The sequence below is a fragment of the Tiliqua scincoides genome, chromosome 2, assembly GCF_035046505.1.
Source record: "Tiliqua scincoides isolate rTilSci1 chromosome 2, rTilSci1.hap2, whole genome shotgun sequence".
Taxonomy (NCBI): Eukaryota; Metazoa; Chordata; class Lepidosauria; order Squamata; family Scincidae; genus Tiliqua; species Tiliqua scincoides.
In genome coordinates, this window is record NC_089822.1 from 147238922 (window position 1) to 147265455 (window position 26534).

General features: G+C 44.3%; 1 protein-coding gene across 1 annotated transcript in view; it reads right to left on the reverse strand.

The window, feature by feature from the left end:
• Nucleotides 1–1923: 1923 nt before the first annotated feature.
• Nucleotides 1924–26534, reverse strand: part of LOC136638826 (zinc transporter ZIP11-like) — a 160506-nt gene continuing 135895 nt past the window's right edge. The window contains exons 4-6 of the mRNA XM_066612853.1: nucleotides 9542–9640; nucleotides 5633–5791; nucleotides 1924–3694 (exon numbers count right to left, since the gene is read on the reverse strand). Of these exons, the coding sequence (XP_066468950.1) occupies nucleotides 3616–3694; nucleotides 5633–5791; nucleotides 9542–9640 (337 nt within the window). The 3' untranslated portion in view covers nucleotides 1924–3615. The remainder of the gene's footprint in view (nucleotides 3695–5632; nucleotides 5792–9541; nucleotides 9641–26534) is intronic.

A 26534-nucleotide genomic window follows, 5' to 3' on the forward strand; every position in this document is an offset into this window, starting at 1 on the left:
AAGTCTAATCTATTAAAAATAAAACATCGAAATGAATGGGGACCCACCTGAAATCAGCTTGCAACCCACCTAGTGGGTCCTGACCCACAGTTTGAGAAACACTGACCTAATCTAAAAGAAACAACCTCTGCGGAATTGCACACCTGATATATTCCATATTAATAGAGTATTTAGCTATTGTATATTGCATAACTATTGTCTTAGGACTATAACAGTGCTTATGGGGGAGTTTCCCAATTGATAGAATCTACCACATTCTTACCGATCACTAAATCTGGTTACAATATAAAGTGTCAATCATGTTGGCATGCCTATTTTTCAGTTACCAAAATAATGCCTTATCTTCAATCAGTGGATTCCAAAGGCTTGGTCAGGACCCATTATTGGGATATTGTCTTGTGGTTGGGTTGTCAAGCTACTGCTGGCAAAGTCATCAAAGACGCATGTTGACTATGTGTCAGCCATGTTGCATTTGCTGGCAGCTCATTTAATACAGGCATATTGGAAACTAGATTTCACTGGCATTACCTTTCTTTATGAGGGCATGTAGTATTGATTTCAGACCTAAATGACTGTCAGGAAACTACAGGATTTGAATGAGGAATCTCTAAGCCTGCAGCTGGGAACTTAACCTGGTAAGCTTAGGTGTTTAACCTGGTAGAGGTTAAAGAGTCTAACCTGGTAGACTCTTTGTGTTTAAGCCTCAAAGTTCTTTTCAGTTGAAGAAAATATAACCATGTGCATCATGGGGCCTTTGACATAGCTGGGTGTGGCGTAGACACTTGGAGACCAACTTTTCTTATCTTGATCAGCAGAGCTGTACATTCTGCTTGCTACATTTCAACTTTCAGTTTCCAAGCTCTTCAAACTCAGGCCAGTAACCTTGTCAGGAATGAATCTGGGTGCAGCCCAAGGAACAAGCCAAATTTAGAAACAAGACAGTATATGAAACTGGGATTGAATGCCAGTTTCATAGTGTTCCAAAGCTATGGATAGAGCAAGTCAGGATCTGCCAGACTTGGATGTCCTGATGAACCATGGTTTGTTCTAAGTCATGATAAGAAGCAGAAACCTTCTTCCCCTTGGGTGCAAAGGGGAGCAGGGACTGTGGGATACAGATACTTAGAAGCCTTGCACAGAACCAGGAATAAACTATGGCTCCACATGACTTCTGAACCAAGCCAAAGTTTGTACACACAAGCTCCACTAGCAGAAATGAGTGGTGATTTGTCCAGGTTGAAGACCCAGGCCATAGCAGGTAATTTCAAAGGGCTACATGGGACACTATTGGCTTGTTGTGTCATAGGAGTCCTGCAAGACTAAAAGCTGCAATCCTACTCTGTAAGTGGTAGTTTTGCACAGAAGCAGAAGCTATTATTATTAACAGCTACACAGTCTGGAAGTTCTCAAGGTATGAGTCAAGGATCTCAAAATAATCATATGGATTTCACTGGAAGTAACTCCTACCTTCCATGAAATGATATCCTTCTGATCATTCCCTCAGCCATTTCCTCAGCATTTCAAGGTGTGACAATGAATGCAGGCACATATGGCTGTTTTCTAAAATTAGGAAGACAGATTTTCTGATATGTACACTTCACCACTGAGGCTCACCTCAGGTGATCAAAAGGCAGATGTTCCTGTGCTTACAATTGTGTTAATGATAACAAACAATATGATTTGATAGGCTCAGCTAGGCTACATTAACTATGCCAAACATTAGCTTAAAACAAGCTGGTATTAGACACAATATTGGATGGATCAACAACCGGATGGAACAAATGCAAGTTCACTTGACCCTGAATCAGGATGCTTACAGATAAAAATTGCTTTTTACTGATCAAACCAAAGGGAGATGGTAGCAAAGTTAAGGAAGAGGAAACAGTTCAAAATAAAGACTCAGACACAAATCTGGGTCTCCTCTTTTATTGAAACTAATCACAGTTAAGAAGTCAAATCAGTTGCTAAACATCATTCTGCACTGGCCTGTGTACTTAAAAAAATCCCCTAACCAAAGAAAAAATGCCATGGCTCTTGCTTAATTGAATTCACTAGCACCTATTGGTTTATGATGGTAGACTGAACAACCCTTGAGAAGCCTTGCTCTAGCACACCTGATATGCTACTGTTCCTGGAACCCAGAACATAGGGACTGTCAGGAAGCTAAGTAGACTCTGTTTTGTGAGCTGGAGGGAAAAGCAATGGTGAGTCAGATGCATTCACAACTCTGCTTCCCAATGGACCAGGCACTAGTTATCAATCAGCCTTTTTTGAAGAGCCCTCTGATAACATATGGGAAGACAGGTTCCAGTGATATAGAACCATAATTTTTAAAGTCTAAACTGTGGCACAAACGCAACAGATACAAAACAAGAAGGCTTACGCTGCAAAGTTATGTGACCATGCAAACTCTTTTCCCGGACCTGCCGAGATGTCTCTTAATTCAGGCCGCTTTTCACTGACCAGCAGAGTGGATATGTCTTTTATTCTGGGCTTCAACACCTAAAGTTGAATTGTCAGATTAATATGGAAGAATTGAGAATCCACTGCAGCTGCCCCTCCCTTGTATTCATCAAACGGAAAGTGCCTATGGAATGTTTTCTTTTTAAGTCCACTTGCAATTTAAGCCAACAATTGACTCAGAAAATGCCAAAGGCAGCTTTGTGTTGACAGTGGGGGGAATACATAAATTGTCACAAGGCTAAAATCTGTCTTCAAGGAGTCAGCACTGAACTCAGTTAGTGTGATATGCTTGAAATGGCATATTAGCAAGTCAACTGTGTCAAGAATATAAATTAACAATTTATGTAGGCTTCTATTCCCCTACTGGAAGAACAAAACACCATAAGCCGACAATGAGGGAATAATATTTTTAGACGGATTAGATCTATCATAAAAGATGTGAGGGGACCTTCAGTTTCAGAAGCCTTTACCCTTGATGGAAGTGACATTCTTCACATAACATACTGCCACAAACACCCTGCCATTTTGAAAAGGAAACATCCTTTCTCTCCAAGTAAACCTCAGATACAACATGCAGATAGGAAAGCTCACACATCCCTTACCTTTTAGCATGACTCCTAAGCTCCCATTTACCACTTAAAGCTGATACGACCCATTTCAGCAACTTGTGCAGCCAAGTAATTCTTGAGCTCCAAAGTACACACTGTACACCCCTGGCTCAGTGTGTCAGTGGGAGCTTGTAAGATTTTGAGCTTTTTGAAAATAGCCCCTTCAGCTATATCGCATGACAAGCTGTGTGCCCACACAGCAAAGACAATCACCAGACATAAGACCTGTTCTTTACAGGTCCTCCTGCTTTGACAACAGGAGGAAAAATTGTCCACCTTCACCAACACATTTCATATTGACATCCCTGATAAAAAGAAATAATTGGGCAGCAGGAAAACCCACACCAGGGCTGTACTGTGTTTATGAAACCGGCCAGTTAACCTGCTGGCAAATTTTTAAAAGTCCACATAATTAAAGGCAATCAAAACCAACCCAGATCAGTATGATTATGTAAAACATTAAGTTCCAGTTCCAACTTCTGCTGTGCATTTGTCCAAAATGACATATTCCGAAGGTCAAAAATAGGGAAGGTGGTATCTCCTATTACCCAAGCCCAACATCCAGAGACATCATGATCACAAATCCTAAAATGGAGGTCCAGGATGCCAGCTTCCCATTGCCACTGCAAAGGAAAAAAGAAAAAGAGAAGTCAAAGGTGGGAATTCAAAAACATGTAAGCATTTTCAAAAATTCAGATTTACAAGACTGTTTTTTCATTGCCCATGGGATAAGGAAATAGGCTCCTCCCCCGCCCCATGGTGGTTCCAGCTTTTGGCAGACCCTGAGGCAGAAGCTTTGCAAAGGCCCCCCAATTGCATGCTCTCTCATGCTTTGAAAAGTACATGCACATGCAAGCTACACCTCCCAGCAAGGTACCTGGGGACTGAACAGCAGAAAAACCCAATGCTTTATGCTGCCACCCACAGCTGCATTGGTTACAGTGAAGGAAGTCTGTCACCTCTGCTGCTTGGTTCCTGGTTAGCTTTTCCAACTGGGCACCATGAATGGAACCTTGCTGGGAAGGCTAAACTGGGTAGGGGAAGAGTGACACAGTTCTCCTTTGGTGCTCCTGCTTCAGAAACAGGTGGCAGTGTTAGAAGGGACTCAGGACTGCTGCTGTCTGTCCCACCCTGCCTTCTCATAAGCCCCCCAGTCAGACCCTGGCTGAAAAGCAGCCACAGCAGGAGATGGTAAGTGCCCTCCTGCATCCTGGTTTGTCAGGCAATGGTGGGGAGCAGCAGTAGACCTCAAGCTTGCTCAGGCATGGGGGTGGACCCTGGAGTGGGTCCCTGGTTTATTCTGCACCAGACCCACCTAAGGAGCTACCTCTGCTGCATCACAATTGCCCCTCTTTTCCAGTACAAGAAAGGGGAATATAGCTAAGCTGCCCAGTGCATCACATTGCAAGCAGTAAATCCAGACTGCTTTGTCCCCAGGGTGATGTTAAATCAAGTGTATTCAGCAAACGAAGTCCTTAATGGTGTCTGCCACTCAGGCTGCATATGCAAGCTTGGCCATCACTGCACCAAAGGCATTACCTTTTGCAATAGTGAGTGTATCCACAACACTGCTGCATAGCATCAACCTTGTTGCTACTGCGACAGTAATGAAGCATAGTTTCCTGTTTGAATGCTTTGATTCCATTCCAGCTTGAAAAATTCAGGAATTTTCCACATACTGCAATCTGGGGGTTCTGGCACAACAGAGAGGATTCCTGCTAGATACAGTGTCTTGCTGCCATGAAGAACTGCTGGGATATTAGGTTTGTTGGTACTGGAGGACTGACACCACAACACCCAGAATCAAGTCACGCTGTTGTTACCAAGCCAAAGTCTTTTTAGCAAAGTACACTGAGAACAGCTACCAAGTGAGTCTGCAGGCTTGCTTGCAGTAGGAAGGGGAGGTTTACTCTTCCAAAACATCTTGATGCTCTAAGGCCAAGCTAAACATGAAGAGGACTTTCTTCCCACTGGGCTCTAATACTGGAAGTGAGCCCACCAAGAGGAAAAAGACCTGGGAGGTGGACAGTTTTTACCTCCATTCAAATGCCCCTCTTTTCTCTTAAAATTGGGACTCTCAGGGCCCAATCCTATCCAACTTTCCAGCACCGACGCAGCCTCAATGCAGCCCCAAGTTAAGGGAATACATGTTCCCTTACCTTGAGGAGGCCTCCATGACTGCTCCCCACTGCAGGATGCAGTGCACGCCCCACTGGCACATCTGCATCAGGATTGGCCCTCAGTTCTCATTTTGTGACTAGGGCAGACCTGCATTTCAAATTTAGCCCAACAAACCTTAAGCTTCCCCCCAGCCCTCCCCCCACTGTTGACTGAATGACAAGTTCAGTGCCAGTGTTTGTTGACTGAAAAGTTTTTTTTAAGAACCTGCCTTCTCCATCAAAAGAGCCAACTGAAACTATGTATTATTTGACCTTGGGAGATGCTTTGTGACTCATCTCCCTGGATCAGCTTGGAACAGGGTTTTCTCTGGACCTTCCCTGAGGCACTCTGGTATGAAACAGAGTGATGGGATCAAATGAGAAGCGACTGGAGTAACTCACCTGATCTGTGCTTCTGGAATGATGTCATCCACGACCACATACACCATTGCCCCAGCAGCAAAAGCCAAGGCATAGGGGAGGAGTGGTTCAGCTAACACCATGGCAATGGCACCAAAGACACCAGCTAATGGCTCCACCATGCCACTCAACTGTCCATACCTGTGAAATAGCCCAAACCAAATGTCACTGGAGAAGCTCTAAGCAGACACAGGATATCCTCCTTTCATGAGCAGAGGTTTGTTTTCTCTCTTTTCTTCTCAAGCTGCCACAGTCTGGAGAGCACCAAGTCAACACAACCTGCCCCCCTCCACCAACTTCCCCCCTGGGGCCAGAACAATAGGGATGTTTATCAGTCCTTGCAAAACAAACAGAAGCTTCTCCAGAGCAAACACAGTAGGAGACAATTCCCCTTCTTTAATCTGAAAGGTGACAAAGGCAGCAGACAAAGATGAGAACATCTGGCTGCAGCAGGCAGACAAGATCTCTTGCCTTCCCCTCTCCTCCGAGAATTATTTTCTTTCCTCTAAATGCGCCTTTATGAGAATCTTCAAGAAGGTAAAAGGTACCAAAGTACCTTTTAATCTTGGGGATTAACTGGTTCCCGACATGAGATTTCTTATCAATTTTAATGGTGATTTTTCACACCCACAAGGACGGAAGGTGCAGTTTTTTATGCCACAAGACTTATGACTGTCAATATGATCTACATTCTCACAATACAGCCACCAAATTCAATGGCCTTTCACTTTTGCAAATTTCACTTTTGAAAGCTTGCAGAGGTGATAAATGGATAGCTTGGACCATAGCAACAATGGTGATAACATGAGCAAGGGACTGCTGGGACTAGGGCCATGCCAAACAAGTGCCTTTGAGGAGCGATATGGTGGAACAGGCTATAGAGCCTGAATGCTGAAGGGCATGAATGGATCTGAAGGTCCACCTTCCTTCTGCACTTTAGCCCTTGACAAGGAGGGGCACGCCTTGCACCTGCCAGCAGCATGCACATTGCTAGGTCCCATCCACAAAATACTGCTAACTTGTCACTGAATTGGGAAATCACTGAGCAACCAGAGCAGCAGCTTCCAATTTAACCAGCCACTTCCCACAACCAGGAAGTATTTGAAGTATTGTTGATTCTACTTTGCTTGCCTACCTGCTAAGGCATATCAGAGAGGCAGAAGTTAACATAGTGAGAGTATAAAGTGCTGGCCAGGTCATACTTACTATTGTGGCACACCACTCTTGTGGTATGCATGGATATAACAGGATTTGTGGTCACCCATGCCCTACCTTGTAGTCTACAGATCAGGGAAGAGTGCCAAACTGGGAGGAAGCAGCAAGTAGAGAGGCTGGGCTATTGTTTTAAACAGCAAGCAACACCACACAACCACTGGCATACATGGGGGGGGGGCAAATGCCCCAAGCGCTGACCCTCCAGGGGTGCCTCTCGGAGCCCCGCCCCACCCCCCCAGCGCCCAGGAGCACTGCGGAGAGGCAGCTTGCTGCCTCTCCATCAGTGCCTTGGTGCCGACTGAGCCTCCCCCTCTCCTCCTCCTTTATAGGAGAATAGGAGACAGGAGCCCTAGAGAGGCACTGACGCTCTAGGGCGCCCATCTCATCTCCTCCTATAAAGGAGATGGGGAGGGGGGCAGCCCAGTCGGTGCCGAGACACTGCCTGGAAGGCAGCATCCTGCTGCCTCCCAGGAGCGCTCCTGGGTGCCCCTGCTCCACCTCAGAGGGCGTCCCTCTGAGGCGGAGGGGATGTTCCTGGCCCTGGTCGCCCCTGCTCTGGTCGCCCCTGGTCGCGACTTCGGAGGAGACGTGTTCCGCTTCCCAGCCCCCACGGAGCCTTCCGCACAGCTTACAAGTTGTGCGGAGGTCTCCACTGCAGCGGTCTGGGGCCACTGGAAGCAGCCCCAGACCGCTGCCATGGAGACCCCTGCGGTGCGGAAGGCTCCATGGGGGCCTCGGCTGCCTCCTCCGTTCCCCCTTGTTTTCAAAGGGGGAATGGAGGAGGCAGCTGTGCGGAAGTAATTGCAGTGACAATGATGTCACTGCAATTACTTCCGGGTCAGGTGTGCAGGGGGCGGAGAAGGGGGGCGAAACGGGGTGTGGGGGGCAGAATACTGGGGGTTGCCACGGGAGCAGGGACTCCCAGGAACGCCACTACACACAACCACTCCCACAGGGGGATGCAGAGTGGACAGGGTTATTACCAAGGTTGCCAGTTCTTCCAGCAATGTGTTTAGACAGCTGGATTGCTCCTTTTATTGACTATGTTAAAAAGTGGGTCTCAGTCACCTGGGGTCATGTTTGCAATGAAATAAGCTGGGAGCTTCTTGGGGAACTAAACTGGACATTGTGGGACCCTTGTTCAAGCTCTACTTGGAAGACAGCGGCAGCTCCCCTGCAGTTAAGAGACACCAGCAATTTAGGTGGATTCCGTCTGGATAGAAGAGAATAGTTTAGAGGCAGACAATTCTGTGACTTCTTTCATCCATCAGAATAACTTGGTCTAGGTAAGAAGGCAGTCTTGTAACCTGAAAACTCTTGAGTCTGCAGCCTTGGCTTTTTCATCCCCAGAGAGGGCAAAAGCATGGCTTTGAAATTCAATGCTGAACAAAGGGAAACAAAGTCATTTTTTACCCAAATATATAAAGCATGCTGCCACCCATCTTCTTTTGGAAGATGGTTGGAAGGGTGAGAACAATATAACTCATGGGAGGGATGGCTTCAGTTCATATTGGGGCAGGCTGAGAAGGAAGGAGGCAGTGTTGCTTTCCAGGAGTCCTCCTCCTGTTCCAGGAGTCCTCAAAACAGGGTGAATGTTTTGGGATTAGCTCTCACCAGCTGCAGTTGGCCTGTTCTTGTCTAGAAACTAAAAGGCCTGGGCCAGCCATATCAAGCAAATGCTTTTGCTTCTGGCTGAGGTTTGGGTTAGATCAAAGGTGCCATCACAAAGATGTCCCAGTTAGAGAAAGGTTTGAGACCCACTGAAAAGAACAATAGCTTTTCCTAGGATTAGGGAGGGCATATGCACCATAGATGCTTGAGTATAAGGGTGCAAACCTCACCCCTTATGTCAATGCTTTCCAGCACTGACATAAGGGCGATGCAGCTCTGAGGTAAGGGAACAAACATTCCCTTACTTTGAGGAGGCCTCCATGAGTGACACCCAACTGCAGGATGCAACACACATCCCATTGGCACAGCTATGCTAGTGCTGGAAAGTACTGACATAAGGGGTTAGGATTGCGCCCTAAGTCAATCTCACAGATAAGTCAAAGGTGAGTTTTGAGACAAAAATCATGGAATTTTCAATGACCCTTGGATAAAATGTAGGTCCTCAGGTTCCTATATTAAAATGGCATAGTACTATGTTTGTAGTGGCAGGCTCTAAAACCCAGTGCCGACCTCCTTGCTTGATTGACGTGCTTGCTGATTCACTCTGCAGGAGCAAGCTGTTGGGAGAGGCAAAGAGGAAAGCATGGCCAACCAGAGAGTGAAATTGTGCAGTGTGAACTTTGCTGGCATCCAGGGGGAAGGCAGGAAGGTAGGAAGGAAGGAGAGAGGAAGCAGGGGCAATTTTTTCAATCTGCATTTGTACTGACATGCTGGCTGGCTAGTTGCAAAACTTCTCCCTCCATGAAGGAGCTACTGGTAGAGGTAAAGCATGGCCAGCCACAGCATGCAATTGCCCAGGATGAACTCGTATCTGCTGCTCCTCTGGGCTTCTCTTGGGCGTCTTCTGGCTGCTGCGATACCTCTGAACTGACCTAACCCATGAGTGATCTATGCTGGATTTCTTGGTTAAAATTTTTCACCTTATAGACAAGTATCTACAGTATTTCCAGGTCTATCACCAGATGGGAAAACATCAAGGCAAACTGAGAAACAAGTTTTACTCACCAGAATGCCCTCCACGTTGAGAATCCAGCCCCTCGCAAGGGAAGACTGACAGCTAGCCCTTCTGGAAAATTCTGAATTCCAATCCCAACTGCTAAATTTCTATGTGAATAAAGCGAAATAAATTGTAGATATTATACAACATAAATTATCCTTGTCTATAAGTTTGTGAGGGGTGGAAAGAGACAGTAAGCTGGGATAGTCCTCTTGTTGGAGAAAAATTCTTGTTATTAAAGCTGTCTCTGTAATGTCAGCATTTTCAGCCCTTCGGGCCTAATGTAATCACGCTAATGCTTGGCACCCAACTTCATGATATTCATCTTCAAAGTGTTTTACATAAGTTACTCAACCTTAACAATGCCCCTGGGAGGCAAGGAGGAACAGAGGTGGGTGGAGAAAAGACTTGTCAAAAGGAGGCAGATAGCAAGTTTAAAATAGCTATCTATGTTGAATTCCAAAGGGCTGAAACGCACAAAAATAAAAATAATAATAAAAGAGGAGAGAAGTAGCAGTGCTCAATCTCTGCATATTGCATCTTCTTCTTTTTTTAAACTCCTGCAAGTCCTGAACCAAAAGGGGAATTGCAGACATATGAGACAAAAAGGTCTCAGATAAATAACATTGTACAGGGTTCAAAACACAGTTTTACATTGGCAGTGATAGTCAGATCCCCCAGCCTGAGCCATGTGTTCCAGTCCTTCACAAGAAAATCTTCTGTACAAAAAAGCAAGGCTGAAGCCTTTTCCCCCTGATATACAGGTTGGGCATCCCTTATCCAAAATTTACAAAATACATAGTATTTCAAAATAAAGAACTTTTTTGAGCACCAACATGATGTTTTAAAAACTTTTTTTGCTCCATAGTGGAGACCGCTGTGCGCCAATAAAGTCATCCCTAGTGCGGATGGAGCTTTCCATTCTGCCTGGGGCCTCTCTTCAGAATCACAGATCACCCCCAACCTTTGGGCCGGCCAACCACGTGTGCCTGGAAATCCAGGCGCAAGGCCAGCTAGGGTGAAAGACCCTGGAAGCGTGAAGCAAGCACAAAGGTCGGGGGCGCTCTGCAGTGCTAATGAGAGGCTCTCCTGTGGAACAGTAAGTCCTGTTGATGAGGGGGAGGGATTCAGCAGGGCACCAGATCTGGCCGTGGGCTGATCACGGCCACAAACCTTTTTTCATGCACAGAATTATTTAAAATATTGTATAAAATTACCTTCAGGCTATATATATGAAACATAAATGAATTTTGTGTTTAGACTTAAGCCCCATCCCCAGAATCGCTCATTATGTATATGCAAGTATGCCAAAACATGGAAAAATCCGATATCCAAAATGCTTCTAGTCCCAAGCACTTCGGATAAGGGATGCCCAACGTGTACATCTATTTTCCCTGTGAAGAGACATGCTGTCATGGTAATGCTTCTAAGCCCACCAGCCAGCCCCTTTCCTCAAGCACAGCATACACTCTGAGGTGAGATGCATGATGAAGAACAGTACCACATGCCTCTGGAGGCACATACGTATCTATGCAAACCAGGTCTTGAGTGGAGCAGCAACTCTGAGGTACTGAATTCCTTACATTCTTGAATGAAGTTAGCAGCATTGTTCCCCACCATCTCCCACCACCCCTCCTGGCTTGAAAGCAGAGCAATTCTCAACTCCTTCCTGCTCTAATGGTAGAGAGTAATTCTCCTTTCCATGTTTGTTGCAGGGCTTAAGTGGAATCCTGTTTTCCGAGAGCAGGCTCTCAGCATCTCAAATCGCATCAGTTCCATCTCTAGGTGCAGAGGCAGGGCCATCCCATCTATGAGGCTTACTGTTGCCCCGGACAGCAGATTAGTGAGGGATCCCCACCACCATTCATCCACCCTCCTGCATTGCGCCTCCTCTTCCCATTCCCTGAACTAGAAAAGGAAGAAGGAACAGAACAAAAGAGGAAGTGTGGAGGATAGGACAGAGATGGGATAGACCACTGGAGATGCACCACTCTCCCCTCCTGCTCTGTCCCCTTCTTCCTTTTCCAATCCAGAGAGTGGGAGGAGCAGAGGCTGGCATATCACCAGGTAGGGGGGAGCAGTATTTGGCATGATGCCCCAGGTGCAGTGAAGACCATGGCTAGTTCCTAAGGGACTGAAGAAAAAGCAGTTGTATCTGTCTCACAGAAGTACCTGCGAGGTGCATCTACTCCAGTGCCTGCCCCACTGGCTCAACCATCTGTTAAAAGCCACAGATAACACAGGGTCAATTGTTTTTGCTAATCTGCTCTGTTTGTCTAGGCATTGTACAAGACACCTCATTGTTCGTTTTCACCACTTTGTTGCACACCTTGTCTTGCAGATTTATGGTGCCCCTGAGAGAAAGAACACACTTAAAAAAAAAAAAAAAGACACATTGCTCAACTGAGTAAAGTCTGGAGCCAACATTTCTATATACATCAGACATCAGCCAAGGTGGTAGAGAAGGCTAGGCGGAACAAGGCAGAGCTGCCTTGTTGCTCAGACCAGTGACCAAGTCTGATGTGCAAGCTTTTATCAAGGATCAGAAATTATTCCATGATCTGTTATGGTCAATTGCTGTTAAGAGGCTTCCTTGAAGGTTTCCCTCCCTCAATTGGAGCTGGATGAGAACACACTGCTAGATTTCCTCGTACATTCCCCACGTCTCTAGTTCAGGACCTGTTGTAAATTCAAATAATGTCAACTAATGAGGTCTAGAAAAAAAGCATGTTTCCCTGCTTTTCCACAAGCATTTTGTGCTAGTCACTAAGGCATCAGTTCCACGATTTCCTTGTTTAAGTAGGAAGCAAGTAAGTTCCAGGAGTTTGGTGTGTATGTTCCCATCAGTGGGGAACAGCCTTTATTTTAATCCCAGATAGATTTGCATTCCTGGATAGCATAAAAGGAGGCATTGTTTCAAAGCAGGAGTGCTTCATTCTCATATTTTTAGCATATCTGTGGTCCTTGGGGGCCTTTAAAGGTGGATAGAGTCAGAACTGGAACTGAAAAACAGGGACTGCACGGGGGCTGGTGGTTTCATGCAATAGAGGAAAATGGAAGCTTGGCTAGAAGCTGCTCCATAATGAAACACATTTGAAGTGTCCTTGTAAACAGAAGATCAAGCATTTGATGGGGTTACGAGGTCAAGTATGCTAAGGCTGTAGGATACTCAGACGTAATAAAATGAGGGCAAATTTACTGGCTGGCTTCAAAGACTTCCAGATGGGTCAGAAACTCTAGATGTTGGGACAGGCACAAATCAGCTGCTTAACTCTGTTAACACAGTGTTTGGAACTGAACAACAGATCAGCACTGACAAAACTAAATGCAAACCAACAGATGATTAGTGTTGAACAGCTCTCAGATGTGAACACATATAGTTTAAGGGCAAGCACTGTTTGGTGCTCAACCTAATACTGAAATGATAAGCACATTTACCTGTGGAGGTGAGGGCAACATAAGAACATAAGAACATAAGAACAGCCCCACTGGATCAGGCCATAGGCCCATCTAGTCCAGCTTCCTGTATCTCACAGCGGCCCACCAAATGCCCCAGGGAGCACACCAGATAACAAGAGACCTCATCCTGGTGCCCTCCCTTGCATCTGGCATTCTGACATAACCCATTTCTAAAATCAGGAGGTTGCACATACACATCATGGCTTGTACCCCGTAATGGATTTTTCCTCCAGAAACTTGTCCAACCCCCTTTTAAAGGCATCCAGGCTAGACAAACACAGTAGATTCAATAGTAAGTTTGGATGTGGAAAAACCTGGTTTGAAATCTCTGTATCAAGTCACCTAGGTAGGTGGACTTGGCCTTGTAACTGTCTGTCATCATAACCAACATCATAACAGGGTTATTGAGAAGATAAATGAGCAAAGAATTTCAGAACACTTTCTATGCTGTAAGTATCCCTGCCTTTTCTCCTCCTTTCTTAGGAGAACTTTTATCAGTCTCCAGTGCGCACCAGTGATCCAGTTTTTTTAGAATACAGTACAAGTATGGGAATGAGGAACATCCTAAGAAAAATGATAACCAAGAATGGGTCACCAAGAGACAATGTAAGCAACTGATGAATAGAGACAGTCAGAGGGTGGCAACCCAGCGGAGAAGGATAGCCTGTTCAGACAACTGGTTAAAACCAATACAAAGATCAATCTAAAGGTTTCCAACAAATGTCTTCTTACAATATAGCAATACAACACTATGGCCACAATCCTATCCTGCGCTGGAATAGGCAAGCCAAGAGGCTCGCGCTGTATCCAGCACAGGATAGGGGCCCAAAGCGGCTCAGCCAGAGGCAAAGGGAAACATTTCCTCTTACCTCCAGGTAAGGAACGCTGGCCCCTATTGGTCTCCTTGGACTTGCACCACCTCCTGAGGTGGCGCGAGTCCGAGGAGAGCAAGGCAGCTTGAAGCTGCTCCAAGCTCCCTAGGAACGGGGGTTGGGATCCAGCATAAGTGCTGGATCCCAGCCCTGCCTCCTGCTCCCCACTCACCCATCCCCGGGGCCACCCACTGCCCACACTCCCCCCGCCCAAGAACGCCTCCCTCCCGCCTCGTCACAGCCCACCCCAGAGCCTTGCGTGGGCCCAGCTGAGCTGACGCAAGGCTCACCAAGGAAGTTGGTGCGGAGGCTTGTGTCAGCAATCGTAGGCCGGCACACCTTCGTGCGCTGGCCCAATTTACTCCTGAGGAGGCACAACTTGTTTTCTGGATTGAGCTCTAACAAGCCCAGTCCTAACCAATCTTCCAGTGCTTATGTAACCACAATGCAGCTCCAAGTTAAAAATACTCCCTTCCTTTGAGGAGGCCTCTGTGACTTCCCCTCCACCACAGGATGCAGTGGTTGCCCTGTTGGCACGGCTGCATCAATGCTGGAAAGATGCTTAGGATTGGTCTGTATGTGTTCTTAATGCATTACTTACAGATCAAAATCATGCTTTCTGAAGTTTTCCCAAGTAATCCTAAACCATTTTTCTGCACATCTTTGGATACCAGCAGAATAACAAACACAGAATATGTGTTTTTAAAAATAAGTCAACAGAAAGAAAATTTACAAGGGAGGATTTTTTGCTCCACCCAGTCTCTATTAATGGGGATGTTAATTTCCCAGAGGTACTTTCCCAAAAATGGTCATGGATTTTAAAACAGTTAAATACAACAGGGATCCAAAAACAGTTCAATGAATCAGCCTGATTGTTCTTATGAACAGAAGGGTGAATTAACTAGAATGGAGCTGTGGTTTGCAAATGAGCATTTATGTTTCAGTCCACCTCAACATACATGGCATGGGAGGTAGAGACTGCATGTTGCATAAAATTCTTGGCACAGGTGCTGTTGAGGTGTTGGTTACAAAACTGTGGGCTTACCTGGCATATGTTAGACTATCTGCCTGTTGGATCTACATCTGCACAAACTTGAAAATGAGGGATTCGTTCACTCATGTGAAATTCTCCTCAAATGGAAAAGGAAACAACAGCTTCCCTTATTTCACTTCTGGGTTTGATGACGGAGTTGACTGATTGCAAAAGCGAAGGATTAACAACGCCAGAGGGCACAGTCCGGACAAGGGCGGTACAAAACTTTCTGTTGCCTCCACAGCTCAGCCAAGAAGTTAGCCATGCCCTATAGTAACCCTCCCTGGCCACCCACACTCTTGGGGTACAATCAGAAATTTAATCTGCAACCCCAGCCTAGTGACCCAAAATGCAGCATAATCCTGGCAGTTGCAACACCAAAAATCTAAGCAGTTCCATCAGTGATGTTCTGAGGGTCTCAAACTCTAGTGAGGTTCCTGAAGTTTAAAAGAAAAACCCTATGATAGCCTGAACAGTCACCTCTTTACTTGTGCAGGAGCTCAGCCTTCTCCAAGTGCTGCCTTTTCCATTCACTTCTCTGGAGACACAGCTCTGCAGGCCCATTCCTTTGCATATGCAAAGCTGCTCCTGCTATTTAAGTGAATGGGGAAGATAATGTGCACTCACTTGAGCAAAAGTGGATCCGAATATTGCAAAAAGGAAAAGCACTGCCTAGCAGTTTCCCCAATTTCCAGTTTTGGGGAAGAAAGAGCAAAGGAGCATTGATATAGTAGGGCCATACAGTGCCTGAAGGAGGCACCCACGGGGCAGCCCAAGCCAGGGGGAAAAGGATCAACTTCAGCACTTTAAATGGAAACACATGGATGATGTCAATTGGATTGATTGCAATGGGAGGCAGAAGGCCAGCTTACAACATGAATGTGAACCAAGGAGTCACCTGTCACCAGGCTAGGTGGGCCTCATTGTATCATCAACCAACACAGCATGGATGGAAAGGTACACAGTTTCTATGTATACTCACAACAGACTGGAGACAGTGGTCAGGTCAGTGTTCCTAACACAAACTCACTAGGCTTGGGAAAGGTCAGGGATGACTTTATGGAACCAAGCAGTCCAAAAACAAATAAGTGCCATATTCCAGAAAGAGCAATGCTGCATGCCAAATTATTCCACCTCAGAGCAATGGTTGCAGTCCATACTGCCACCCATTGTATTTTCAGCATATGTTTCCTGGAGGGATGCTTCATACAATTACGCTGAAAAGAAACAGTGACTGTGCTATCCTGGCACCTACACACAGGCGTTAGGTCACTGAGAAAATGCTTTCCTCATGTACTTGTACAACATGTAGCTCAACTGGAGACAATCCTGGTGGGCCTGCCCAGCATTGCCACAGCATCGATGTCAAACAACCCTGAAATCCATGAAGGGCAGCCACATTGGGATCTCCCAGCCAGACTGTTCTGTCAGTCTTTGGTGACCAGTCACAGTCCACCAGTGTGGAGGGTGTTTTCCCTGAAACATGGAGCTGATGCAAGGCCTCTGTCTATGCCCTCTACCCTCTCCCTTAAAGCAGACTCAGATCTCTTCACAAAGACCAGCTTCATTCTTTCCTCTGAGAAACTTCAGCAGCTGCAAGAAAGATCCTTTTCTGATACTAAAAGGAAACAAGTGTGCAATGTAAAATAAGACTAGTGATGGAGGGAAAATCGCTCTGAGTTGTTTAAACTTTTTAAAGTGTTGAGAAAGGACGAGGCATGGCTGTGAATTTTCTTAACCAGGACAGACTAGTACAATGAAGGGAGAGAGGAGGGAGATACAGGGAAAAGAGAGGGCAGGGAAAACATCTCTTCTAGAAAACAGTAGAGCTGCTGTCTGCGAGCTTCCCCACCCCCCTTTGCCTCTCTTTAGCACAAAGCAGCTATTACTAGCCCCAACCACAACAAATTAATGGGTGGGAGAGGGAAGTGTGAATGGAGGGGTCTGTGCAAAAAGAAACCACAAGATTGCCACTGCGCCTTCCTCCAAAAGGAGGAAAAAACCTATTCTGACCTTCCTGGACTCGTATGCCTTAAAAAGCAACTCAGTGAGGTGTTTGGGGTTTTTTTGGTTTTGTTTTGCAGATAAAGGGTGGGTGGTCAGGTGCAAATTAAGAAACAGGAAGAGAGAAGGCTGTGGGAGACTGAAGAAAATCTAGAATATATACCCAGTTACTGTAGTGTTAGAAATTGTGACAGATTTTGAAAATCAGAATCTGACCAGAGTCAGTCCTGCCAGTCTTACTTTTGTAGCCATAAAAGAAAAAGACCCAAAACCATTCTTGTGTGTTTTGAAACATTTTAAAAGACAGATTTTTAGGACACAGATTTTGATAATCATGCCCAAAAAAGTTCTCGCGAAAGTATCTTCTCTTACAAAAATTTGGAGATGCCCTGTACTGTTCTGCAGTATCTGTTAAACATAGAACAATTCACAGTACCCAGTATTGGATGGACAAGGACCCAAGACTACATACATACATACATACATACATACATACATACATACATACATACATACATACATACATACATAGTTGGCAACCTTCAGTCTCGTAAGAGTATGGTATCGCGCTCCGAATGGTGGTTCTGACACAGCATCTAGTGTGGCTGAAGAGACCAATTTGGGAGTGACAATCCCTTCCACACTGGGAGCAAGTGCAGTCTGTCCCTGGTCTGTCTCCCTGGCTATGGGCCTTCCTTCTTTGCCTCTTTGCCTCAGGCTGTTGGCAAAGTGTCTCTTCAGACTGGGAAGGGCTATACATACATAGTGTTTGTTCATGTGAATACCACTCACACCCCACACACACCCCCCCAAAAGAAAAACAAGTAGTAGAAATTTTCTAAAATTTCTGTTTAAATTCAGTATAGTGAGAAGATATCAGTATATGAAAATAACTGTGATTTTACTGCGGTTTGGAATTTTTTCTCTTCAGCTTCTGAAGTAAATGTTGTGCAAGGAATGTGATAGACAAACAAAACAGACTGTTGTCACTTTTAATCAGGAAATGTTGCTATTAAGAAATGTTGAAATAAAAAAAAATGTTGGTATGGAAAGAGGGGTGCCACAATACCCAGGCTTCAGACATGTGAAAACAAAACAGTGAAGCTTGTAGGTGGAACTGGCAGGCTCAACAGGCAGGATTAGAATATACGAAAGCTGAACCCCCCAAGTTCTGGTTAATTTGACAACATGGGGTTTATGTTCCAAATTAGTTTTAACACTTCGATTTCTCCAACTGCCTTCTTTCACATCATGTCTCAAATTGAAGTTGCACATTTGACTGGGAGCCATTCGGAATAAGCATATCTAAATGATACACATCTGCAAACAGAGATTCACATTTTGCATTGCTGGGTGTTGACAAAAAACAAACCTTAGGTGTATATCTAAATACACAATGTGAAAACAGGAAGACCCATTTGTTCTCAGGATTCTTCACCTTGCAAGCCCTAGGAATCTCCCCAGTGTCTACCTTACATTGCCAGAGTGAATATCATTCACTAGTAACATATAGCCATGTGATGATTGAGATTCCCTTGCTCCCTTCTTTCTCCTTATCTACATTTCCTTTAAGAGAGCCTCAGCATAAGATTCAACAGCAAAGAGGATTCCTAGAGATAGTTTGAAATCAGCATCACTGCAGAAAGATAGTATGACCATTTTGTGACTTTGCTGTCTTTTTGGTTTGGGTCCAGTTTGTAGCCAGCTTGCCTGCTGGGTCCAGCATGCACCAGTTGACTGGGTATCCAAGCCCCCCCCCCCCATCTGATCAAAGGATACACAGAGATGTTCTGGTGGTCTTAAACTATCCCATCAGAAGGACCAGTGACATTATCAACCCTAGGTTTCTTAAGGGGCATTCTGGTTTGGTTTCCTCAGAGATTACAACTATGTGTGGCCAAGTTTTTCACTCGCATCCTGAGAATCACAGAGGTGTGATGGACTCTTCAAGTTGACCTTGGCATAAATACAGTAAAGAAGGTGTGAAATTTAAATCCTTGAAATTGCCTGTTTCTAAGGCCCCCCCCGTTCAAGCTCTCAGCTCTTCGTACCGTCTTCCTGGCACCGAAGCGTGCCTTAGTTGTTTAGGCACATGAAAACATATCTATTTCACAGTCTGTTCGGGAACCCCCAAAGTTCACTGCAACTTCGCTGAAAGTTAGCTCCGCCCCCCGAGAGAAATCTGAGAGAAATAAGGATTTCTCTCTGTTTTGCTCTGTGCTGAAGCATATCTATCCCGGGCGCCATCTTCGAGAAGCTCGGAGAGCTGAAAACCCATCCTCCCACGGCCTAGATACAACAACATCGCAGCAAAAAAAGCTATTAAGAGTGAGTGAACTTGGCTCGTTAAAAAGTTTTACTGAGAACTGTAAGTAGAGGAGATAATTCAAGATTATTCACGCTGGCCATTAGCCACCCAGGGGGGGAATAGGTGAATTGGTATTTCCCCTGCTGGAGTAAGTACAAGATTATATATATTTTTTAATGGTATGTACCGAAGAGAAATAAATAAGTAATCTTCAATGAAGGAAATAAAGTCTACCTTCATTTTCCCAGCAAAAAGTCTTTATTTAAGCCCAGACAGTGCTGGTTTCGGTTTCGGTTTCTCAGCAAGAGGCTTGAATTTTTTTTTCCCTTTTTTTGGTTATTTAAAGGCATACTAACCTAATTTGACTGTGGATTTGATTGATTTTTTTTGGATATAAAAATTTGGAAAGTAGCCCTGGATACAAAATTAGAAAGTAGCCCTGCAGGAAGTGGCTCGAATTGGTGTTGATAAAAATGGCTTTTGAAAATCTAAAAGATGATCATGAAAGCCAGGCCTTGTTGGTGGACTTTCTGATGGATTTTAGAAGAGAAATGGAGCAACAAGTCAGAGAACTCTCTGAACAAATTGGGCAAATAAGCTCCTCCCTTGTAAACTCACGGGAACAGATTATAAACAATAGAGAAGAAAAAAGAATGGATCAGATGTCAGGTGAAGTTAAAGAAGTGGAGTATTTTGAAATGGGACACGAGATGGAAGAAGCAATTGTCATAATAACTGGGAATCTTAAGGAAGAAAAAAGACGAAATGTTCAGAGAGCAAGCTGTCTCAAGAAGAGGAAGAATTTATGGATTGAATTCAAGAACAACAGAATGAAAAAGAAGAAAGAAAAACAGAGGGGGGACTTAAGAAGAAAAAGAAGAAGTGGAAGAACCAGTAGGAGGACTAAGAGGGAACACCAATAAGATAGAGTACAAAGTAAACAATAAGAAGAAGGGCGAAATGGTTGAATAATAAATAGAATTTTTTTTTTGAATATATTAAATTAAAATAGATGCAAATGAAAATTTGAAATATAAATATTGCGGAAATTAAGTGGTATTAAGATAAATATTTTATTAATTAGATTAAACTAAAGTGGATGAAAAGGGAATTTGGAATATAAGTATTGTGAAAATTAAAGTGGTAAATATATGAAATAAATTAGATGGAATTGCAATTTTGGAATATAAGTATTGTGTAAAATATAGTGGTATTAAGACAAATAAAAGGGTTATTTTATAAAAAAGAAGGTAGATAAAATAAATTATAGATGTTAATTTATTTTGGAGAAAATATTAAACCTGTATTTTGGGTTAATAAATATGTGGTAGATAAGCGAAGTATAATATTATTGTAATTGGAGATATTTGTTTTTAGATGTGATATTAGAAATTAAGAATCAGATAAGAGATTGTATTTTAGAGGTTAGTTTAGTGGTAAGAAGAGTCTATAAGTAAAAATTTGAAGCCTTTTTTGATTGGATAGTTATGGAAAATGATGTATAACATGTTATAAGAGATATTGAAGGAGGTAATACCATGGTAATCGGAGACTTCTTTTTTAGATGTCATATTAGAAATTAAGAATCAGATAAGAAAGATTTTATTTTAGAGACTAGTTTAGTGGTAAGAAGAGTGTATACGTAAATGTTTGAAGTGTTTTTTTTTATGAGGGGATAGATAAGGTTAGAGGAAAAATATGGAGTGTTAAAGTATTAACCAGTTGGGTTAAAGAATATGATAATTTTTGTATTGATTATTAATTTCGTTTGGATTAATGTTTGTTGTAATCGATGGCCACCACCCTCATGTGTAACCTATGTAGTCCTAGCCCTAAGTCTATCCAATTTTCCTTACCTGTATCTGTAATAAATAAATAAAGCATTATACACTAAAAAAAGGAGGTGTGAAATTTAAATGCATTAGATAATTGTTTTAAGAGTTTCTGTAATCATAGTTTTCCTAAGAGCTGAACCTGGGTACTGTCAATGCCCAAATGATTTTCCCAATTTGCTTACTTTACTCTTTCCTTCTCGCATTATATCACCCACCTCCAATATTTGTAATAAAATCTTTTTAAAATTTTTAAAATCCTTTCTGTGCCTATAGCTGATTAAATTCAATTGGACCTTTGCTCTAGTCTTCCTGGACTACATCCTACAGCATAGATTTATGGGGGACAAGTGACACAACAGGGATGAACCTTTAGAGGACAGTCTCTCTCTCTCTAACTTGTTTTGGAGCAGCAATGGAATTTACCAATTTTGGCCCTGCCATAAAGGCAGATTAAGGGCGTAATCCTAACTGGCACTTAGGCCGGCATAGGTGCCCCAGGAGGGTCGCAAACATGCCGTAATGCATGTTTGCGCCTCTATGGGAGGCTGACACTATGGGAGGCTGACACTTGCGCTGACACAAGCAGTGAAGGTAGGCATGGGGGGCGTGGAGGAGGTGGGAGGGAGGCATTTCTGGGCAGGGGGAGGGCAGGCGATGGGCAGCCCCGGGGGCGGGCATGTGGGTAGCTGGGGGCGGGGCTGGGACCCGGCAGTTATGCCAGATCCTAACCCCTGTCCCCAGGTAGAACGGGGCAGCTTCAAGCCACTCTGCTCTCCTTGGACTTGCGCCACCTCCAGAGGCGGCGCAGGTTTGAGGAGAACCATTGGGGCCAGCAGCCCCCTTACACAGTGGTAAGGGGGAAAGCTTCCCCTTGTCTCTGACTGAGCTGCTGCAGCCAACGAACCTGCATTAGATGCAGCGCAAGCCTCCTGGTTTGCCTGCTCCAGCACAGGTTTGGATTGCGCCCAAAGTGGATGGAGGGAGGCACCAGCACCAGGATTCCCCCTCCCTCACCACAAGCCTGGGCACAAAAATACTTGTATACAAGATCAGTTTTTGCTGTTCAAAGTTTTTTCTGTTTCCATTGATTGTGTATCTTCTTGGGGTATTGCAGTGAACAAGGTCCGTCTACGATTTGATTTTGTGACCTAGTCTTATGAGTATACCTCATGATTGCTTCCCAGATCTACACAATACTTTCTGGAAAAGATTATATACACAGTAAAGTTTCACTGTACTTTTGGAAAACAAAAGGTCCCTTATGAAGGAAATAGGAGGGAACTCTTCTTCATATGATGCAGCATGGAAACATACACACTAAAGGCAGGTGCCACAGCAAACCCTATCAAGAAGTCCGTTACAATGGTATGAGCAGTCTGGGAAGAGTTAAGAGCAGAATCAATAGGGTGGGGTGTGGAAGAAATGGACAAAGTCCAAGCGATTTTCCACCCTTCCAGAACAACAATAAATCAGCGCCCACAGAATAAGAAATGTATAAACTTCAGGAAGAATGTGAATATTAGGTAATATCAGGTAACAGAAGCAGACTGAAACCAGCAACATCTAGTCAGATGGGAGCATTTTATACAGCTATTTCAGGAAGAGCAATACAGTACATGTTTTAGCTATGTTTGCTCTGGAGAAATAAATCAGCTAAGAGCTAAAATGAATTTGACATCCCCGCCTCTATTCTCAATATTTCCTTTGTGGATTTTGATGTTGAATACTCTCCAAATATTCTCTAAATCTCAACTATTCTTTGAATACTAGATACCTAATATTTGACCCTGAATTATATTTGATTTCAATATTTGATGATGTTTTGGGTATATTTGATAGCCAACATGCTATATTGTTTGGTGACTGATACCTAATGGTGTATCATGGTGGTTTCTGAATTTTGCTCCTCAGGGAACATATCTGCATGTCAACATCTGCAGAAGAACTTCTGGGATATATTCTGGTGTCTACTCTCAGTTCATAAAAGATCACGCTACATGTCCCAATGTGAATAGAGGGTGAGCTATAAAACACACACAACTAACATTTCCTTGTACCTAAGCATTGCAATGAAAGTGCAGTAGTGGTGGGCAAGCTGTTTGTCAGATGGTTCTCCCATTTGGGCCTCCTCCAAAACGGCCAAATAAAAATACAGGGTTTGAAAAATACAGGCATACTGTATTTGAAATATGAGTTGGTCCTCCATCTGGAGGACATCCACAGGCTCTCTGGCATGAAGGATCCACTCATTTACAACAAGAAGATGAAGTACCGATGGGTGGGCAACATTGCGAGAAGAACCAAAGATCGCTGGAGCACGAGGACACTGGAGTGGTATCCGAGAGACTGGATTGACCACTTGGACGACCACTGACACGATTGGTGGACGCATTCACGCTCAAGCACAATGAGAGGGATGCAAGAGGTCGGGACACCCGACATTGGTTGACGAAAGCATGATGCTGAGAAGAACGGAAGAAATGTTGGGACCCGCAAGGAGGAAGTTAATGCTGACATCGCGAGGAACAGGCCGCCTAAGTATCTAAGGGCACAATCCTAACTCCTTATGTCAGTGCTTTCCAGCACTGACGTAAAGGCAATGCAGCTCTGAGGTAAGGGAACAAACATTTCCTTACTTTGAGGAGGCCTCCATGAGTGCCACCCACCTGCAGGATGCAGCACACGTCCCATTGGCTGGAAAGCACTGACATAAGGGGTTAGGATTGCGCCCTAAATTGGCTGGAATGCAATAGTATTTAATAATCGATAGTATTTGCAAGTTCACATGTAATGGCATCTTACATAATTTGGTAGAAAATATGCAACCGTGATTGGCTCTGGACAGGTGACAACTCATGAGATTACATATTTGAAGCTTGCCAGTATTAAAACCATTAAGAGTTGCCAGAAGTGCAAAATCTAAGTTGTAATGTCCATATTTAAAATGGGAATTTGCACTTCGCTTTGAAACTTCTCATTGAAGTATCTGAATTGCTACCCTGGAAATTTTATATGCTGTGAATATTTATTTTATAAGTCAGGGTTCATGAATAGAGGCACCAGTTTTGGATCACATGACATCCAGGGTTCTCTGCTTCTCACTAACTGACTTTCTGCCCCACAGCTGGGACATTGCTGAACTGCTTTGGGTAAAACTCTTCATACTTCAGGCACTTTCTGCAAAGCAGGAGTGATAAAACCACCACTTCATAGGATTGCTGCAGGACAAAAGAAAGTGAGCGAACTGCATCCTAATGAACCCAAAAAAGCAATCATGATACTTTCCATTTCAGAGCTGCATCATTGACTTCTGCGGGATTGTGATTACAGCACACAGATGTAGTATCTAAATAAATAATGTATTTGATATGAAATTATGTACAGTCATAGTAACTGTATTTTCACCAGAACCAAAAAGTTTTTGGAATAGAGGAAAGCTGCCAATATTGGTTCTGCTGGAGGTTCCAGTGTGCACAAGAGAGATGAAGAATTTATTAATTCTGTTCCTATGTTCCTTCTACAAGGTCATCTGTTTTGATCAGTAGGCTACAGATTGGAAGCAAAAGACACTGACCCATAAGCTTCACTGCTGCTTCTAATGGGCAGCCCAACCCTAAAGCCGGTGGCTCTACTGAGTGCATTGATGCCAAAACAGCTACCGCTGCATCCAGAGGCACTGTGGGGGTCACCGAAGGTCTCCTCGAGGAAAGGGAGGGAAAGCTCCAAGCTCCTCAATGGGCCTTCTCAACTCTGTGCTGGCAATTTTGCTGGCACAGACGTGAGAGACTCCGTTTTGGGCCTTCAGGGCTGACATGGAAGGCCTGACATGCAGTTCAGGATCTGGAGGAGCAGAGCTTTGCTGGTTCCACTCCCCTCCCGCCCCGGTTCCTCTCCCCACCATGGAACGCCCCCCCATCCCTGAGGCCCTCACTGCTGCCCAGAGCTCTTACCCAGCTTAGGGTGGCATCTAGCTGGTGCTGGGCTCAGCTCCAACTGGCACTGGGCCGGTGGCTGGTGCTGACTCCTTGCAGGGTGACACGGACACGCCTTACAGCACATTTGTGACACCCAGCACCAGTGCTGGCCCTGTTTAGTATTGGGCCCTAAGGGAGCCTTCTTTCCTCTTTCCTCTATTAACATTTTCCTGCCCTAAACAAAGACCTATTCTCGGAACCCACTAACCCTATACAGCTTGGCGGTATCCTGGAAGTCTCTTGTTTACTTAAAAAAACTGGCATCTCTGAATGTTTGCGAGGTCAAAGCACAGAAAGCCTTCTATAAGCCTAAAGCCTTGTTTTGAAGGGCCTATTCTTTTATAGACCGATTATGAAAGTAGGCTACATATTCTGAACAAGCCCCTTTTCACTCCAGCTTTCAATTCCCTACAGTGTATAATGTGCATGTGTATTCTTGCATGGCAGGGCCCTTAACATACTGTTTTGATTGTTATCGTCTTGCCATGAAAGGGCCGATTGTTTTGGGTTCCTACGATTACATCATGGCTTCCCACTCTGGTTGCCTGTCAAGGTGTTTGATCAGAGCTTGCAGGTGGGAAGGAGTCCTGTGGTAAGCCTTGAGCACTTCCCCATACCTGCCCTACCTGTTAAATACAACTGCCTTAGCACGCAAAGCCTCAATCCCCTACCCTCCCCCCTTTAATTGTGAACTCTCACGTAGGGCAGGCAAAGGAGAGAAAAAGAGAGAGGAATGAGAGGAAACAATCTATTCATCTGAAATTCTGACTCACAAGAGACTAGAGGTATATTTCACCTGCAGAGATCTCAAAAGGTTATGGAACAGAACCCAGCGATTCCCAAACATTCCTACTGACCAAAATGTTAAGCTGCTCTGACTGAAAACTAAACAAGGCAGAGACAGAAAAAGGTGAACCACACTGAGTCAAAACCACACTAATGAAAGGAACACCCACCCCTAATAAAAAAGTGACTCCTCATTAACAAAGCAAAATGGAATAGATTATGCAATCAAATATTCAGTACAGTTTATGCAACGTAAGAAATATCTCCAGGCACATGAGTTCGTAAAATGTAGACTCCAGTCTCTCGTAATATACATAACAACGTCAAATTATGCCAGTGTTAACTATTAATGCCAACCAGAGACTGCCGACCCCATTTCAAAGTAGCTTCATTTTAGCATTCCATCTTCTAGATTTCTCTCCCTCCCTCTTGTTATGGTGGAAAACCAGCCATTTTTGAGCACCATGGTCTTACAGCAGGGCCCTGAGAATCAGACACTGGTTCCTTATTCACTAAACCACTGGAGCCATCTTCATACCCTTTTTTTTTTTTTTAAAGGCATAGACCTGAAATAATATGGGAAGGAGGGGGTGTAGTTCAGTGGCAAGCAGAGTACAAGCAGAAGTGTCCAAGGTTCAACTCCTGGAATGTGCTGGTATGACATGGAGAGATCTTGATCTGAAATTCTGAAGAACCACTGCCAGGACCACTGCTCTGATTCAATAGAAGG